Below are 17,480 nucleotides of genomic sequence, written 5' to 3'. Positions count from 1 at the left end.
TCTTATTATTACTCTTACCCGCTTCTACTAGAAGCAATGAAAAAATGCAACATGCTAGTTCCCCAAACAACTTTCTCCTCAAGGGATAAGAGCAACAGCTTTGCCTCCTAACAAATGCTGTTATAGTTAGGTGATCTTTCTGCATCTCTTCCAGTATTTAATGAGGATCGAAAGACAAAAATATTTCTTTGCCTTGCACTGTTGCCAGGAATTTGTTTTGGCACAATGGAAATACCACAGATTTATTTGATTTTTAAACACCAATTCTAGTTTGTGACTACCCTTTTACTTTATCCACTTTCCATATTTTTAGATATTAAGCACATGTGCATCTTGTTGTGCCCTAGGTCTAAACATTATCAATCTCCATTCCTCCACATAATTCTGCAGAATTCTTGTAAGAGATCAGTTCCCTTCTTAAGGAAGGAGAGGGCATAATGATTTGGGGGTTTTTTGTTTGTTTGTTGTTTTGTTTTAATTTAGAGAATTATTTCTCCTTTCACTTCCTAGACTGTCCTAGAGTTCTTTATTCAATACATGCATTCTGATGGGATTCAGTATACAATCAACCTAATCATTACTACTGTGTTTTTCTTTCCCTCTCAAATGCAGAAAAGATTACTTTTATGGGACAAGTACTAATGAGAGATCACAAATTCGTAATATAGACTAACCATGAAGGGCAGCATGGTAAAAAAGTCCTTAGGACAATTTTATGGAACTAACTAGTGCTACCATCACACATATTGCACAACAAACTTCTCAGAAGAATCACTGACATTGAGAAGAAACATCACGTTCCTATCGTCTTATTCAAAAAACATATGTATGATATCGCTCCTTAGGTAATTGTTAAAATTAGTGCATTTTGCATAACAAAACTTAAAACTGTGAATTTCACAAGCAACCTGTACACATTTCAAGACAGTTGTATGAAATAATAATGAAAACTGGTATTCAGTGTAAGGAGGTGATAAATACTACTACAGCATATGAGATCTATGGTCATGCACAAACCATTCATTGTCCCAGGTGCTCCACAGTAAAGACAGAACAAAATTTATTACTACCAAGAGACATTACAACCCAAGACAAGAAATACATGGGTTCATAGAGAATGGAACTGATACTGTCATTGTAATGGACACCCATCTCAACACAAAGTGCTGCTATATTTTGGGGAGAGGTTGATTTAAAGGCACAGAAAAAGGTTTTGAAGGAGGATAATGAGTTCTGCAGACACTTATAGGAAATCTCTTCAGCCATAAGAAACAGTACGAAACAGAGAGCTGAAAGAGCTAGTCTGAAAATTAACAAACCAACAGTGAAGATTGGTAGTGCAGGCTGAATTTAAGCAAGAACAGATGTCTCAAGTTAGCAAATTAGAAATCATCATTGGGTTGGGATAGGTTAAAACAAGCATCTTATATCAACTACAACTTAAAGTGACAGATTGAGATGCAAACAGAAGAATAGCATCTAGCATCTAATCATTTTGATAACAAAATTTTGTGCAGCCATCTCAGTGAAGAAAGACAAGGCAAAGCTGCAACTATCAAGTCAAAGAAAAATACACAGTAGCACACCAAAAGCTAAAATAAGCATTTAATAAACAATTAATAAATTGCAGTTGAGTGGACATACAAATAGAGAATATATTCCAGAGGTGCTATGAGAGAAAAAGTAACAGGACACTGCCCTCAGTGTTGAATATGCCAGGAAAGACACCTCAAAATCAACAGCTGGGTATTCACAGGATGGTACAGAAGTAACAAGACATGTCAGTTTTGACACTTAGGTGTCACTAAGGACACTTAAGTCAGATATAGATCTGTGAACTGTTCATGTAACAATAACAGCTGAACTTCTGTTTGTAGAAGTATTCATCCACAAAGAAGGTATGGAAAGAGAAAAAGGAAGACAAGGAAGGAGAAGAAACATGCAAAAGAAACTCTGTAGAAATTGTTAGAAAGGTACAAAGTAAGCCAGAGAAAGACAAAATGAAAAATTAATATTTCAACAAAGACAGCAGAATTTTATGTGAGAGGATGGTGACCAAAGTTGAACATAGAGAACTATCTGAGTATTAGTTAGAAAAGTTACTAGTTGCTCAGGTACAGCAATTCTAGTTGACTGGAAGGAGAAGCAAGACTAAAGTGAACATAGAAATACCAGAACAACTCCAGACTTCAGAGAAACATAGTGCAGTTTAGATGGCAATGTTCGGCTGATACACAGAAAAGAGAACTGCAAACATAATGTGAAACACTCAGACATGTTATCTTGCTTAAGAAGACACTATGCTGATACATAATTAAGGAGCATTTAAACTCTGAACTGCACGATTTTTATTTTCACTTTTTTTTAAATGCAAAACCATCTTGAGATATTTGACCTCAGTTCCATGTTGTACTTTGTTTCTCTGGTACAACAGGAAACACTGGAAGAAAGCTGTAAAGTCTGGTTGTCATTACTAGTGGCAGTTTAGCATCCTCAATGTTGGTCTAAGACAAGGGTGTCAAACCACTCCCACATTTATGCAGTCCTAAAGTTACATTCGGCCCTTTGAAGGCAACAACAAGGCTGATGTAGCTCTCAGTGAAAATGAGTTTGGCACCCCTGCTGTATTGTATTAAAAAGGATCATAGGAGTCACAGAACCTTTTTAGATTTAAGCACTACAAAAGCAGCAGTATCATGATGAACCTTTGCACGCAATTCCTGCTCCTGAATTAGAACTTGTTCAATTATTCAGAGACTTCTGAAAGAACTACTATTTGCTAATCTGGTATTTTTGGTTAGCAAACAAGTATTTCAGAAAAAGTAAAAATAGTTTCATAATATGATTCGACCTCAAGACTCACATTTTTGTTAGTTTGTGTCAAAAACCTTGTAAGTTTCCAGCAAAAGTCCCAAAATATGACAGGCAATTACTTTCAAATAATAATTTTATTTGTTTTGATACTGAGCACAGCTGTTCATGACTCCAATTACAAAACCTCCACTTAGATAAGAAACTGTCTCTTTCAATGTGTTATGCAAGCAGCATATCATATTTTTACTATTTGATGAGTAACACTGCAATTTAAATGAGCTGTTTATTGTAAAATTAATATAATGCAGATCCCTCATCAGCTTCAATCTTTCATAATTCACCTACAAGTTTTAAGCTAAATTTCACCATAATTAGTGCATTTATCCAAAACCCCATTCCAAAAAAAAAAAAAAAACACTCAGAATGAAGTTGGAGTATATTTAAAACACATACTGGAAATATTGACAGTGCTTTTAATTTTACTCCCTTTTAATGACTTTCTACTTCTCAAATAAGTAATACAATAAAGTTCTCCTCATGTCTAGTGGCAGAAACATATTTTGCATTTTGCTATTCTAGAACTTATTCTGATGGCTTAAAACACCTCTGTTTTCTTCCTTATTTAATAATTACATTTGTGCTTTTACCTGTTGTCAGGACTAAGCTTGTAAAAAAATATTAAGTCACTATTTTTATTTAGCGCTCTATTGAAATGCTGTGGAAGATAAAAGCTCTGACTCCTTCCATAGTCCTAACATTCAAGTCCGACAATTTTGAGGAAAAAAATAACTACATAAAATGCAGTACACTGGAAGACTGCAATTTTCAGAAACAGTTAAGTTGTTCCTTTGAATAGTGCAACTCACAATACCAACATACTCTTGTAATGTTCCATTTCATCTACAAAATAGCAAACATTAGCATCTTTATTTTATTGCTCACAAAGAAATGTCATGGAAATGTCCTCAGAATGTTACAAATAAAAAGCATTCCCAAAAAAATGCAACAAAAAAGTAATTATTACACTTTTAGAATGCCTATATCAGAACCAAAATCAGGTGCCTGTGTTCAGTTTTATTGTTGTTTTCACATAGCTTCAGTTTTATTTCTACAGTCCTGAAATACACAGATGGTTAAATGAAGCAATATAGATTAACTCATTACATCTCCATTAAGAGATCTGCATTAGGAAGTACTTCTAAGTCTTTCCCACCTGGAGTTTTAGATATTTCCATTCATATTACAACACCGTTCAAGTTGGGCCAGTTACCACTAGTGAATCACAATTCTCTTTCTTTAGCTATGTGATACATTTAAGGCAAGTATTTGAGAATTTTAACACTGCTGTTTTCATTTTAGCATTATTACTTCAGTACATCTAGGAGTCGCATAGCAATTTCTACACAGTACCTCCTTTTTTTTTTCATCCATAGATTTCTGAATACGTTGTCTAAGAGGCTTTGGAGAAGAATCACTGGATTGTGCTGGAGATCTATACTTAAAAGAGATAAGAAGTATTTAGAACGTGTAAAAGCAATTAGTTAAGAAAAATAGCTACCACACCAAGTTCCTCAGGAACAGGAAGATATCTTCACTCTCCAAGCTTTACTTTGTTTTCTCCCGTCTTAAGTAACCACATGTACTGTGACAACTGAAGACAGCATAATGAAAACAAGCCTACAGTTCCAATTTCTGGTAGCATTTTGCAGTATGTTTATGACATGCAGTTCTGCAGCTGGTAATGAGTTACCAAGTCACTATTCTACTCACACCCCTTGAATAGCATCTGGTTGACATCCAAAATAATTTTCCTCATATTTAAAGACTTTTCAATAGAAGCACTCACACACACAAAATGCTTCCACCCTCCTATATTTGAGTATGTGAATAGTTACGTACAGGGATGGAAAATGTTGATGCATGTAATGCAAAAAGTTATTGATGCATACAAGAGGGGATTTTCTGGTTTTGAAATAAAAATAAATAATCCATGCATCCGTAAATAGTAACTTCTCCGTTTATGCTCATGTCAGGCAAGTGTGCATATAAGGACAGTTATTTCAAAAATAACTCATTATTTTATTTATTTAGCTCATTCTATTCAATTATTCCATGAATAAAATCTATTTTGTTTAGTTCATTCATCATTTTATTCATTTCTATTTGTCTCTGGTGCAACATTTCTGCAGGACCTTGCAATGCTTTTGCTATTTAAATTGCCAAAATATGTGGCTTCAGCATACTCCTGTCTAGACTGTTGTTCTGCTTCGTGAGTCCTCTTCGTAACCCGCAATGACAAAATTCTCAGCATCCCACTACTCCAACAACTTATGATTACTCAGGATGAGCAACTTATTAAATCATCACTGCTCTTCAGTGCTCTTTAGTTTCCTTTTCAGTGCCCACAGAAATGGATTTTCAAGAGATTATGTGCTTTGTACACCAGATCAACATGGATGTTCCTTAAATAGACAGAAATTTTTAAAGCAAGAGAAGAAATGAGCAAGTAATGACTAGCTTAAGCATTACTAGGATGAGAAGATGATGAGAATGATATAAAGAACAGCAGCAAACAAGTTGTCCCAAACACTGAATACCTGTTGAACCTACAAAACCAGAAAAAGAGATCTTTTATTGCAAAAAGTTATCAAAATACTTAATCCATGGTCAGGCAAAATTTAACTCTAAAACATAAATAATATAATTAATGATATCAGAATTACCTTATTTTGATTTCAATAGCATCACTACATTTTTGTGTTTGCTTAAAAAATTTGAACATACTGTGGAAAAACAGCATACTTCTGCCTTGCATGCAGCTTCAAAATATTAAAAAATAGCAAGAGAAATTGTACAATGCAAATCTAAAAAGAATATTTTACGGAAGATTGAAATGAAGTGCTAACAGAAGGAAAATATTTGACAGATAAACTAAAGGACAAATAAAATAAGAAAAACCTCAGCTTGGTTAGGATGTTCTAAAACACTGAGAATGTATTGTCAGTGCTTACATTCAGTTCCCAAAATGCATGTATTTCATAAATTTAAATGAAAATATTTCTAATTAAAGAAATCCAACCAAAAGTTAAACAACACGATTGCTGCTTCTCAGCAGTGGCTTTTTTTGCAGGATTTCAGTGCAGAGAGATTTATCTACCCAAATAATCTAGAAATTTATTGAAAGAACAGTAAAACAAAGCAAGAAAAATTCCTGAAATGCTGAAGTTTTGAACGAGAGGTGCTCTCAATTAACCTCAGTCTACACCTGAAACATTAACACTGCTTTCTCAAATTGACCTGAATCCAGACAAAACTACTCACGAACTTGAAGCATATTGAGATTCATTAGTAAAGAAACCTCTAGAAATAACAAAAAGCATTGTGAAAAACTACCATGTAATCAAAAACCATAAACCATTTACTATATGAGGTGACCAACAATATGATGCACAGAATCAGATTCGTAAAAAGAATATGAAAACTGCAGTGATGTTGACTGCCAAAGGTACTGTCATTTATCCTGCAAACTGGTCCAGATTTACTGTTAACAATAGATTGGCAAGAAGACTACAAATACCATAGATCAAATATTTGAGACACAAGCACTACCAAAAAAGTGCTGTGCCATAAGGTACCTGTACACTGGTACAAATCAGAGTGACACATTAGCTACTACTCTGTGTCTATTAAGGTGTTCAGCATTCATAAAGCAACTAGAGCCTTACAGTAAAGCTGCTTGAGAAATGCAGAACACAAAATCCGATAAAAACTGAGAACCAGCTTTGTTTGCAAGTTTCAGTTCTTGCAAATTTTTTTATTCCTAAAGCAATAATTTAGGATCATAAATTCAATATTTTTAATATTATCTGTGTGCTTCCATTTAAATATTTGATTTATAATTAACTTATTTAAAAAAACTATATACCAGAAGATAAAATCTAAAACAAATGGATCACTGAGAATTACTAAGGAAAACATAAGAATTGTCTAGATTATTATATAAATTCCCAGATAGCAGTACCTGTTTACACCTACACTGAGAAGATTTTAAGTCAAACAATGTCTTATCCTTTTGAGGAAAATTCAAGAAAATTAATTCAGCTGAAAAAAATCAAATGAGGTAAGTGAAACCAAAGCTCTCAGTGGGCACTCTTATTCAGAAGTGTTTTAAAACCCATTTTAAATTAAGGAGTTACTTTAAAGGGAAAAAAATATCAAGATCTCTAGCTGTGAATAATAGCAGCATTTAATTCAGAATAATAATTCAGGTGAGCCTTGATTCCATTCACATCAAGGATTAACCTAAATCCTATTAAGCTCCTTTTCATTCTGACAAAAATACAAACACAGTGTGGTTTATTAAATTCACAAAACAATTTAAAAAGCAACGTGGATCAATTTTCCTGAATCCAAAGTATCAGAAAAATAAGAGAATGAAATCAGATGTATTTACATCTTGTTATATAATGAAATAGAATTGTATAGCTACAGCTATTCTCAGATATTTGAGGTGAAAGAAAAATCCACAATATGTTGTTATACACTGCCTTTTACGCTAAAATTTACAGGTTTATTTAAACTTATTACTGAAAGAATTTTTTTAAAGTTTTATTAGAGTGTGCTTGTTCCTTTGGCTTCCTCAAAGACATCAAATGATAAATCTAATAGAACCCTTAAATTCTTCGACTTTCAGGATCCTCCGTGTTCCAATTTAGGACCTATCACTGGTTTGCTCTTTCCTTGCTGTTAACCTCACAGCCTTGCACACTCTGGTAGTGTTATGGTGGGATCATGGGAAATGACTGCCAGCAGCATAAGAAACACCCCTTCTCCTACCCTTTTCATTTTAGCTCCTCTTTTATGTCAGGGAACCCAAATATGTGCATGCACTGAGCTTAATAAAAGGCCACACAGCCCCTGCCCTAAGGAACAGACACTCCAATCACTGCTAAAGGCACCAAAAGCAAGGACAGTCAATAAGGGGTTTGAGCAGGTCCTTACAAAGACAATTTTGTTACCCTGAGAAAAGCACTAATGCGGAACCAACCATTATACTACAGAGGATGCTCATCTGGGAGCCCTCACTGCTTTACTTCCCTGCTGGCCACCAGGTAGAGCTTTTCCTCTCCCTCCTCTTTTGATTTTATTCTTCCCCAAAGCACCTTTCACCATTAGAGGTAACATATGCCATCAGCTACTGACCCTACTAATAAACCTCCACGTATGCGAATTTGTTTCAAGATACTTTGTGCAGTACTATCCTGATTGGTGGATCGTAACAGGAAAAAATATTTAACCATTTAAAACTTCTTCTTCAAAATAATTATTATGTAGGAAGAAAATGGGATATAATCCAAAAATCTCTTGTGTTGTAGCTAGATAAAGAAGGCATCTTCAAAATTAATAGTAATCTAATTAGCTACTGAACAGACAGTATTTGAACCTAGGAGTTAAAATTCAACTTAAGAGGTGAATATTTGGAAGGTTTGTTGCAAAGGATATTTCCTCACGGGTTTTGTTCAGCCTAGAAATGTAGTAGCTCAAAAAGTTCATATTATCAAAGTATCTTGAAGATAGAGCAAATGTGAATGAGGACGCAGAATACTTTTGAGACTACTTTAAAAATGCTTTCCCTTTACACCCAACCTCACAACAGATCACACTTTGTTCATTTGCTTTGTGTAAGTACTATTAATGCTTTTTTTGCCATTCAGTATAAGATTTCCTAAAAAAAACCAACCAAATGAAAAAAACCACAACACCACCACACACTAAACAAATACAAAACAAACACAAAAACCTTCTAGAACTCACCTGAAGAGTGTCAAAACAGAGGTGATTCCAAACAAATTTAAGTTATCATCATCATATAAGAGTTCTGCTTTGTTCTGCGTAGGAGGATTGACAGCTTCTTCATCCAGAAGAACTAATAAGACCTTTACAGTATCTCTGCCACAATACGCAGTGCCATGATTTATGGAATGCAATTTTGGCTGAAAGTAAATAAAATTAAAAGGAACAGACAACAGGAAATGTCAACAAGCCAGCCCAATAGGTCACCTCCAAAAACAAGCCATATCAGCATAAGGTGTGAGAATCCCTTCCTTCTCCTTCCCAATAAGCATTTATGTGGAACCTGTGTATGGGAAAGTTTCTTCCTCATTCCAAGCAATTAGTAGAGTTTAGATCCCTGCCAGCTAGAGGTATACACTGATGAGTAAGTCACACAGATACACACAAATATCTGTGACGAAACCATGCAGCAGATATTAACGTATTATTTTCTCACAACCAATTTGAGTGCTATGGGATACACAAGCACATTCTGATGAAGTTCAACTCCTCTTACTAACCAAACCTGTTAAAGTAGTTGGTTAGATGTGAAATTTCCGTCAAGATTTGACAATAGAGGTATTTGGCACAATCTCCTACTGTTTGGAACAGGATTAATTCCTCACAATTTCCCACAAAAATAAAGAATTCCTTAAAGAAAATAATAATCCACATCTGGAAGTGCTCAATGCTACAGTCAGCAGTATAGATGTATTATAGAACTCCATAGCCACTATGGGACTGCAAGAATTGCAAGTTTGCTACATTTTTCTTTAAAAGTACTAGGAGTTCCACAGAGAAAGTTAGGACTTAATACACAGTAGTAGATTTGAAAAACTATAGGCTTTCTTATTTACCAATACAGAGAAACATTGAATAGCCTGACTCCGTTCAGAAGGACAGGAAGAACTGCATTTATCTAATCAGTTAACTGCTTTTAAACACAGTCTTGAAAAGATCAAGTTCTATTTCTCTCTCTATTTGATTACATCAATTAGTGTATGTAGCTTTCAAGAAACCATAGCAACATATGTCAGTCAGTTACTATAAGTTATAATCAATAGCTAGAAATAGCAATTACACAAATGGTTGTTACTTGTCTTTACAGAATTGGCCTATTTCAGTACCATTTAATTTCCTCAAAATTTATTCTGAACTTCTTCAGTCGTTATATCACCACATCATAGATTTTTATAAAATGTCATGTGTGTCACAGTAGATTTGTCTTAATGAGAAAAGTACAAATTTGGTATCGTCTTGACTGATTATACACAAAGGAAAAAAATAATTTTTAGAATATAACATAACCTCCTAACTGCCTATTGATGACCTTCAGAAATCCTATGTACTACAACAACAGTGACCTTGTGGACTACCCATGGTCTAAAGTCATGTTGTACAAGGCACAGTAAGAAATCAGCAAGCTCAAAATCATTACTCAAATTATTTTTTCCATAAAAGAGTTGACCGGTCTTTCAAGGGTAGTGACCATTAGCTACTCCAGACTATTCTGGCTAGTTCCAGAAACATCAGCCAGATTTCATTTATGGTAGTAATTTTCTCAGGAAGAAATTTATCATAATTCCTATTAGTCACTCATGCAGTCTTCAATACAAAGTAGCACTTCCTGCTACATAAAGTAATAACTTTTCCCAGAGCTCTAGATTCTTATAAAACAGGTATTTGCAGGAAAACTGAGCAATGACAGAAGATAATGGCCACTGTCAGGAGAAAAGCAAATATTTTTCTAACAAATTAACTCTTTTCAGGCACATTTTATGAGGAAGCAGTCTTCCCAAAAGCTAGCAGAGGCATTATTTTCAGCTCTATAGTTGAGATGTTGTTTTACACCTGCACTCAAAGAAGTGAGTCAGCCTCTTACATATGGAAAACATAATATCCTATCAGAATCAGTTTCTCTGAATATCAAATCTTTTTTTTTTAAAAAAAAAAATTATAGTGTCAGACTTTGGAGGTTTCTTTATAAAGTAAAAAAAAATAATAATTTTAAAATAAGTTATATGTGAAACTAAGCACAAAGCATTAGTCTTTGCTGTCCTGAGATCTCAGTGGTACAACACAGGTGCTCCATTTTTTTTTATACACCTTAAATTCATTTGGAAAGCTAATGCGATTTTGTTTTGTTTTAACTAGTAATGGTAATGAACGCCTCTATATGCTTTATAAAATGTTCTTCTGCATCAAACTCCACTAAAATATACAATTTGTTCTCAGTCTCTTAATAGTTGCTAAGCTTCCTTTTCCACCCCTTGACTCTGAATCACATATTGAAGTATTATCATTAAAATGGGCATTCATTACAGTCTTCTCAAACTTCATTTACATAAAGAAAAAAAAAATATTACCCACACCAAAATCAAAATAGCAACACCACAACACCAACAAATTTAGACAATTTACACACACTCCACTCCTCATACCTCCACCACAATTACAAAAACTAAAATTCTCCACACTTTTTCCACTCTAGCAATGTTCAGTCCAGATTTTGCCTGTTACTTCTCCCAGTTACCATCCTTGTCTTTAATTCCTCAGGCTCTGCACTAAGCACTAGAAAGGACTGTAGTGGGCTGATGTTGGCTAGCCACCAGGTGCCCTATCACTTTTCAAAAGGGAGAGGGAAATATGATGAAAAGCTTGTGGAGCCAAGCTGAGGACAGGGAGCTCACTTACCAATTACCATCATTGGCAAGCCACACTTAAGGAAGCAAATCAATGTAATTCATTGCCAATTAATCAGAAGAGGATCCTTCCCTTTTTCCCAGACTCAACTTCACTCCCAACTCTTCTACCTCCTTCCTCTGAGTGGCACAGAAAGATGGGGAATGATGGTTGTGGTCAGTTCCTAACACACTGTCTCTGCTGCTCCTTTTTTCTCACACTCTTCTTCTGCAGGTGGATTTCTGCTCCACTGTGGATCTTCATGGGCTGCAGAGGGACAACTAGCATGACGATGATCTTCATCACATGCTGATGGGGAACCTCTGCTCCATGCCTGGAGCACCTCCTCCCCATCCTTCTTCACTGAGCTTAGTGGCTGCATAGTTGTTTTTCTTATGTACTCCTACTCCTCTCTCCCAATTGCTGTTGCACAGCATTTCTTACTCTCTCTTAAATATATTATGGCAGAGGTGCTACCACCATCACTGACTGGTTCAGCTTTAGCCAGCAGTGGTTCCATCTTGGAGCTACCTAGAACTGGCTCTGTCCAACATGGAGGCAGCTTCTGGTGTCTTTTCACAGAAGCCACCCCTGCAGCCCTTCCCACTACCAAAACCTTGCCACATAAACCCAGTATAGCAGTAGATTTGTCAAGCCAAGTGGCACATCAGTCACATCCAGGCCACAGTCATCTCTAATGACTCTCAATTACATGCACACTGTGGTGAGAATGGTGAAAAGGATTAACTTAAAGCCCATCATCCTGTTATGTACTCAAGGTTCCTCACTTAGAACTATAGTAGAACCTGCCCATCCACAAGTAGATGGGATATTCCAGTAATCGATTAACTTATCTCAAGAACAGGCAAAAAATTCAACACAGAGCAATACTCACAGTAACATAATTAAGTTCATAAGCTGCCTTCAGGTGCCCATTTTGAGAAAAATATTAACTTCACACTGTTCTCAATGAGCTTAAGTATTTAACCATATTTCCTACAACACTAGGATACAACGATCCTTGCTACCTTTTTCCTCAACAAGGATACTGGTAAGAAATTTTATAGATTAATTAGACTATTAATACGGCCTATGGAGAACAATAAGAAACACAAACTATTTTGGAAAAGTAATTTTTTTGTGAATGTCTCTGAAGAACAAAGTTTGATTAAAATAGTTTTACCTAGCTTACAATGATCTAAATTTTCATCAACTTTACCAGTAATACAAGTAGCTAAATAAAGACAAAACTGATAACAGTGATCAATTTTTCAGATGGGGAAGAGAAAGAAATAGAAGTATATGAAAGGGAAATGGGGAAATACAGTGATGGAAGATTCAGGGGAAACAGGAAAATGAGGATGAAATATATACTCCAACTGCTCAGTGGAAACACAGATTTTAAGCAGTTTAACTAGCCACTAGGGCCTGGCTCTCATTAAAAAAGGCCTATGGAAGTCTGATTAAAATTTGTTTAATATCTTATATTGCCATGGGGTAATTCCAGTGATTGCACAAAATAAAGGATTCTAATGAAGTGCACACATTCAAAGCATCCATACATTTTTAAAAGTTTCCTAGGCAAAGATATATAACACTAGACATTTTGTATATTGACAACGTAAAATAAAGTTGTTTCCATCACAAAAAGGATCATAATGTAAGTCTGAGCAGATTCAGAGTATAGAAACCACAAATAGAAAGCCTGTTTTCTGCTCTGCACACCTGACTTAAAGAACTTTAAATATTCTGATTCCTTCCATGAAACTAAAATAATTACTAATTTCATTAGTGCCTTGAAACACTAAAAGATAAAAACTCACACTTTGATTGTTTGGGGTTTTATTTTTATTCCCCTCCCACTCCACATTTTACCGCATTTTAGACTTCTTTCATATTTACCCTTATTTTGAATGCCTTATCCTTAGAAATACTTGATGCTGAGCTAATTAAAAACCGTGTATTTTATTCATAATTACTGATACTTGTTCTCAAATCTTAATTCCACTTTCATAGGTTTGTTTATTTGTAAACTTGTTATAGTTGTACTGCCTTGAAATTAGTGGCAAACCTCACAGTTGTAAGTATCTACATCTATAACTGCACAAATAAATTAAGTTTTGAAGAGTACTTTATTTATAATTTTGAGGTAAGAAATTTAGTTTAAGTAAATCAACTTTTCAAAATCCACACTGTAATTCTCAACTATAAGCCTTGCAACAAGTTTAAAACAACAGTGTAGAAGAAGTGACACTGCTCTGTATTGTATAGGAAAAGACAATATTCTGTAGAAAATCCTTTAAAAATAAAAAGGAAACAAAATAGACAAAAGACATTTGCTTTCTTGCAAAGTTAAATAGCAAAAAAAAAGAAGTCACTTTACCCGTGCTGGACTGACTCCAGTAGTGCTGGCAGTCATGACTTCATGTTGTGAATCAATAATATTTTTAATCTTCAAATCCAAATCTTCTACAACTTCCTCTACTGCCTGACAGAAAGGATCCCCATTGCTTCGGCCTTTTATCAAATGCATCTTCACTGTTGACAGAATTCGCCCCCCTGAGATTCTGAAAATAAGCACAGGGTCATCTCCGCATTAATCCTGGCAGCACTTTAGTATACTTACAAGTGTTGAGTGTAGCCAGTCTTCACAGCTACTCAAAACTCTTCAGAGAACTGCTTTTATCTTTTAAATCAATCAGCAGTGTAAAAGTATTGTCCAACATAATAGTTTGCTAAAGAAGAGACTATAAAGAAAGGTAATGAATTCAGCATTTAGTCATACTGAGCTGCAACACAAAACTAACTTCTCTATAAAAGCTCAAAGAAAAGTACTTTCTTTAAACCCACAGTTACCCCTTTGCTCATAAGCTGTTAAGTCTAAACAAAATGTTTCACTGAACCACACATTCCAGTTTAACAGCCTATTAGATTTGGATCTTTTGTGCTTCATGAAAGTGCTTGAAAATATCAATCTGCTTTCAATTTTATTTAAATAGATAGTAATTAGACTAGATGAACATCATTGTTTGCCATAAAGGCACACACTATTAATCTCTTTTTTCAATCAACAAGAAAAAATGCCTTCTGAAAAAAATACTTAGTAGTTTAATTAGGAAAAGTCCATGCAGTTTGACAACAAAAACATAAATAATTGGATCTGATAGATACAGGGGATTTATTTCAGCTCTTCTTATAGAAAGATAAGAAGGAATTTGTGAGTGCACCTAAACTATGTTTAGATTGTGAATTTCATTTCATGATCCTGTACCTTGAACCATGCAAATTGCATGTATGATAGACTACTTAGGAGATCACTTTTGGATGAGAACTACTGGGTCTGTTCCCAGCAAAACTCTTGAATGATTAACAGTTACAGTTGTACAGATGACACTCCAATAGGTAGAGTATTGAGAGAACTAGACCATGTCTTTTTCCCTCAGACTGGCAAGATTCACATAGTCTATAAAAATAGAAATATAACAGGCTTCCAGGTAGACTGTATTATCCTGAGTGCATAAGAAAAAGAAAAAATCAATTACTACAGAATCACAAGAAAACCCAAAGATCTTGTGCCCAAAAAAATGGTTAAAGGGCCTGAGGCTCTTGGGACAATGCACGTTGATTTAGCCCAGACCTGATGAATGAGAAGCAGCAGTTACAAGTACAAGAATCCCACTGGTCATTTGTCAGTGTAACTTTTCCACTCAGGGGTTGAAAGTGCTGCCCTGAACAATGCTGCCCAAAATGAATAAAATAAAAGAACCTAAAGCTTAGAATTAGAGTGAGCATAGTCCCATCACAAGAGTGGAGAATGCAAGTGTTAGGAGCTAATTACTTATTTTGCAAGTATAGTGTGTGGCGAATAGCTGCAAAAGCATATGGAGGTACAAAAGCAGGAACGAACCAGGTTAAGTAAGTTAGCTAGAGAATCGCAGATCTTATCTCAAAGATTATAAACTATATTGAGACAGCAAATGTGTCCCAACTACTTTAACGAAGACTTAGTGAAAGACAGAGTAAACTTGAGTTAAAAGCTTAATAATTTTGCCCAGTACCTACATGAACCGTGAAGCACTAGACTGCATGTTTTACCATCGCTTGAGTTTGGGCAAATAAAAAAAGCATTACAAGAACCACTCAGCTCTCCTACATCATAAGGTATATCTTCCAAGAAGCTTTTTGAAGTTGCATGTTGTTTGGAAACTTTATCATTGATTCTCTGGTCTTCTCAGAACAGGAACCCATCATCCAGACCAACAAAGTTGATTATAATCAAGATTCCTCTTGCCCCACTGAGCAATCATTTATCTTCTCTTTAACATCACATACATATAGGCACTTCATTATTTCCCTGGGACATTTTGTCTTCTATTTCATTCTCCTTCTGCTTATTTTCCTCAAGCTTTTCAGAGTGTGGTACTCTATATTTTAAACTCTAATCTATAGAGGGTTTTTTAATTCATTTCTTTCCATTTTACATTTTTACATGCAGACTTATTTTCACCTTTGCATACCAGCTGATAATGCATGTCCCCCTGTGCTCCTGCTTACTGAGCCTAAAAGGATTACTTTTCTTTCAATTTGCAAGGTTAGTTTGTACGCATTAAATTCTAAAGATTAATTTTAGAGTTCTAGTTGGAAGAACCTCCATCAAATGAAACTGTGTATTTACATTCATAAAAACTATTAATATAAAACAAGAAGACAGGGCTAGGTAAGAACAGGAACTGAGTCAGAGGAAAACTAGTTAGTCTATATTGTTCCCTGTTAAAACACATAAAGGGAACAGGCCAGAGACTTTGCTGTTTTGGCTTATTCTGGCTGAACAGAAAACCTGAAGTTGAAACTTTTTTTGGTTTTTTTCCAGGTCAAAACCAAGTATTTCCACACAGTTCTCAGCTTCAACTCTTACAGATTAAAGATTGTTTAATTTACAATAGATTTGCAGCCTGGGTTAAACAGAATAACTTGTGCTTTGCACAATGCATGCACTTAGTCAAAAGAAAAGTCACCCTTTGAAGTGTCTCTATGCACAGGTCACAAATCGGCCAGATCTTAGAAAGGCTAGTTAGAAAAGAAAAAATTAAATAAAATTAAAAAAATGTGGTATACCTCTGCTCCAAAAAACACAATTCAGTCTAACCACAAGAGAATGAAAAGTTCAAGGGGAAGAAAGAAAAAAATTATCCAGTACAAGTTGTCAAGAGGTAAGAAGAGAGCACCGCTGAAGTTCTGTCTCAGAGATGCGTATATGAACCATAGCCAAGTATCCTAATGCTTCTTGCCAATTTGCTTTATTTCCCTCAGCCCTAAACTGACACTTTCCAAAATAATACCCTCAAACGAGAAAAGCACTGTATTAAATGAGTGGTATCTGTTCCATAAATACTGTGCTGATCTTCAAACTCTAAGATAAACAAGCAGGTGAAGGGATTGACTGAAGTTGCCTTTGAAAGCCAGGTTCATCAGTCCTTTGTGTCAACAGATTTCTTGAGCTTATCTACATCATTATAATTTCCACACATTTAACATACATATACACATATGTATGCTGGAAGAAAAAGTATTATTATACATTTGGCAATGAGCATCAGTCAATTTTGATATTCATGGTCTTAACTTAAATGCTATGCAGTGTATGTGACTCGATTACCTTGTAGCTTTTGACTAAAAGAAAAGTGATAAAAACATTTTCTATGTTTATTTTTTTGCCTCTACTACCCAATGCCAACTAAGGATATTTGCTATTAGAAGTAAAGTTCATTTAATCTCTTTTTCTCCCCATATTCCTTTTTCTTTTCCAGGAAAGAGTTCCAATCCACCATCAGATATACACAGTACTAACTGGAGCAAAGAAAAGGAAAAGTTTATTCATGCTTCAACTAGAATTTATATAAACAGGCCAAGACATAGAATGCTGATCTAATGTGTGTGGGTTAGTACTGAAACACTGCGCCACAGCTTATGCCATTTTACATCAGGATATGATATAACAAAATAAGGTATCTTGTGAAGTTTGCTTTATTAGTCTTGAATATATTTATAAAATGTTGAATCCACCTCATTTGTGATTTTATGAATATTTCAAAGCTTACTACAGAAAGTCCTAACTAACCATGTCTAGCAGTTTCAAAAAGTACAGTCAAGCA

General features: G+C 35.0%; 1 protein-coding gene across 1 annotated transcript in view; it reads right to left on the bottom strand.

Annotated features, from left to right (window-relative positions):
* Positions 1-17,480, bottom strand: part of PARPBP (PARP1 binding protein) — a gene marked incomplete at both ends in the record, with an annotated part of 41,167 nt that overhangs the window by 5,636 nt on the left and 18,051 nt on the right. The window contains 3 exons of the mRNA XM_080354060.1: positions 4,225-4,306; positions 8,629-8,807; positions 13,712-13,895. Of these exons, the coding sequence (XP_080210186.1) occupies positions 4,225-4,306; positions 8,629-8,807; positions 13,712-13,895 (445 nt within the window). The remainder of the gene's footprint in view (positions 1-4,224; positions 4,307-8,628; positions 8,808-13,711; positions 13,896-17,480) is intronic.

The sequence above is a fragment of the Nesoenas mayeri genome (genome assembly GCF_963082525.1).
Source record: "Nesoenas mayeri genome assembly, chromosome: 1".
Lineage (NCBI taxonomy): Eukaryota > Metazoa > Chordata > Aves > Columbiformes > Columbidae > Nesoenas > Nesoenas mayeri.
This window is presented reverse-complemented; position numbering and strand designations above follow the sequence as displayed.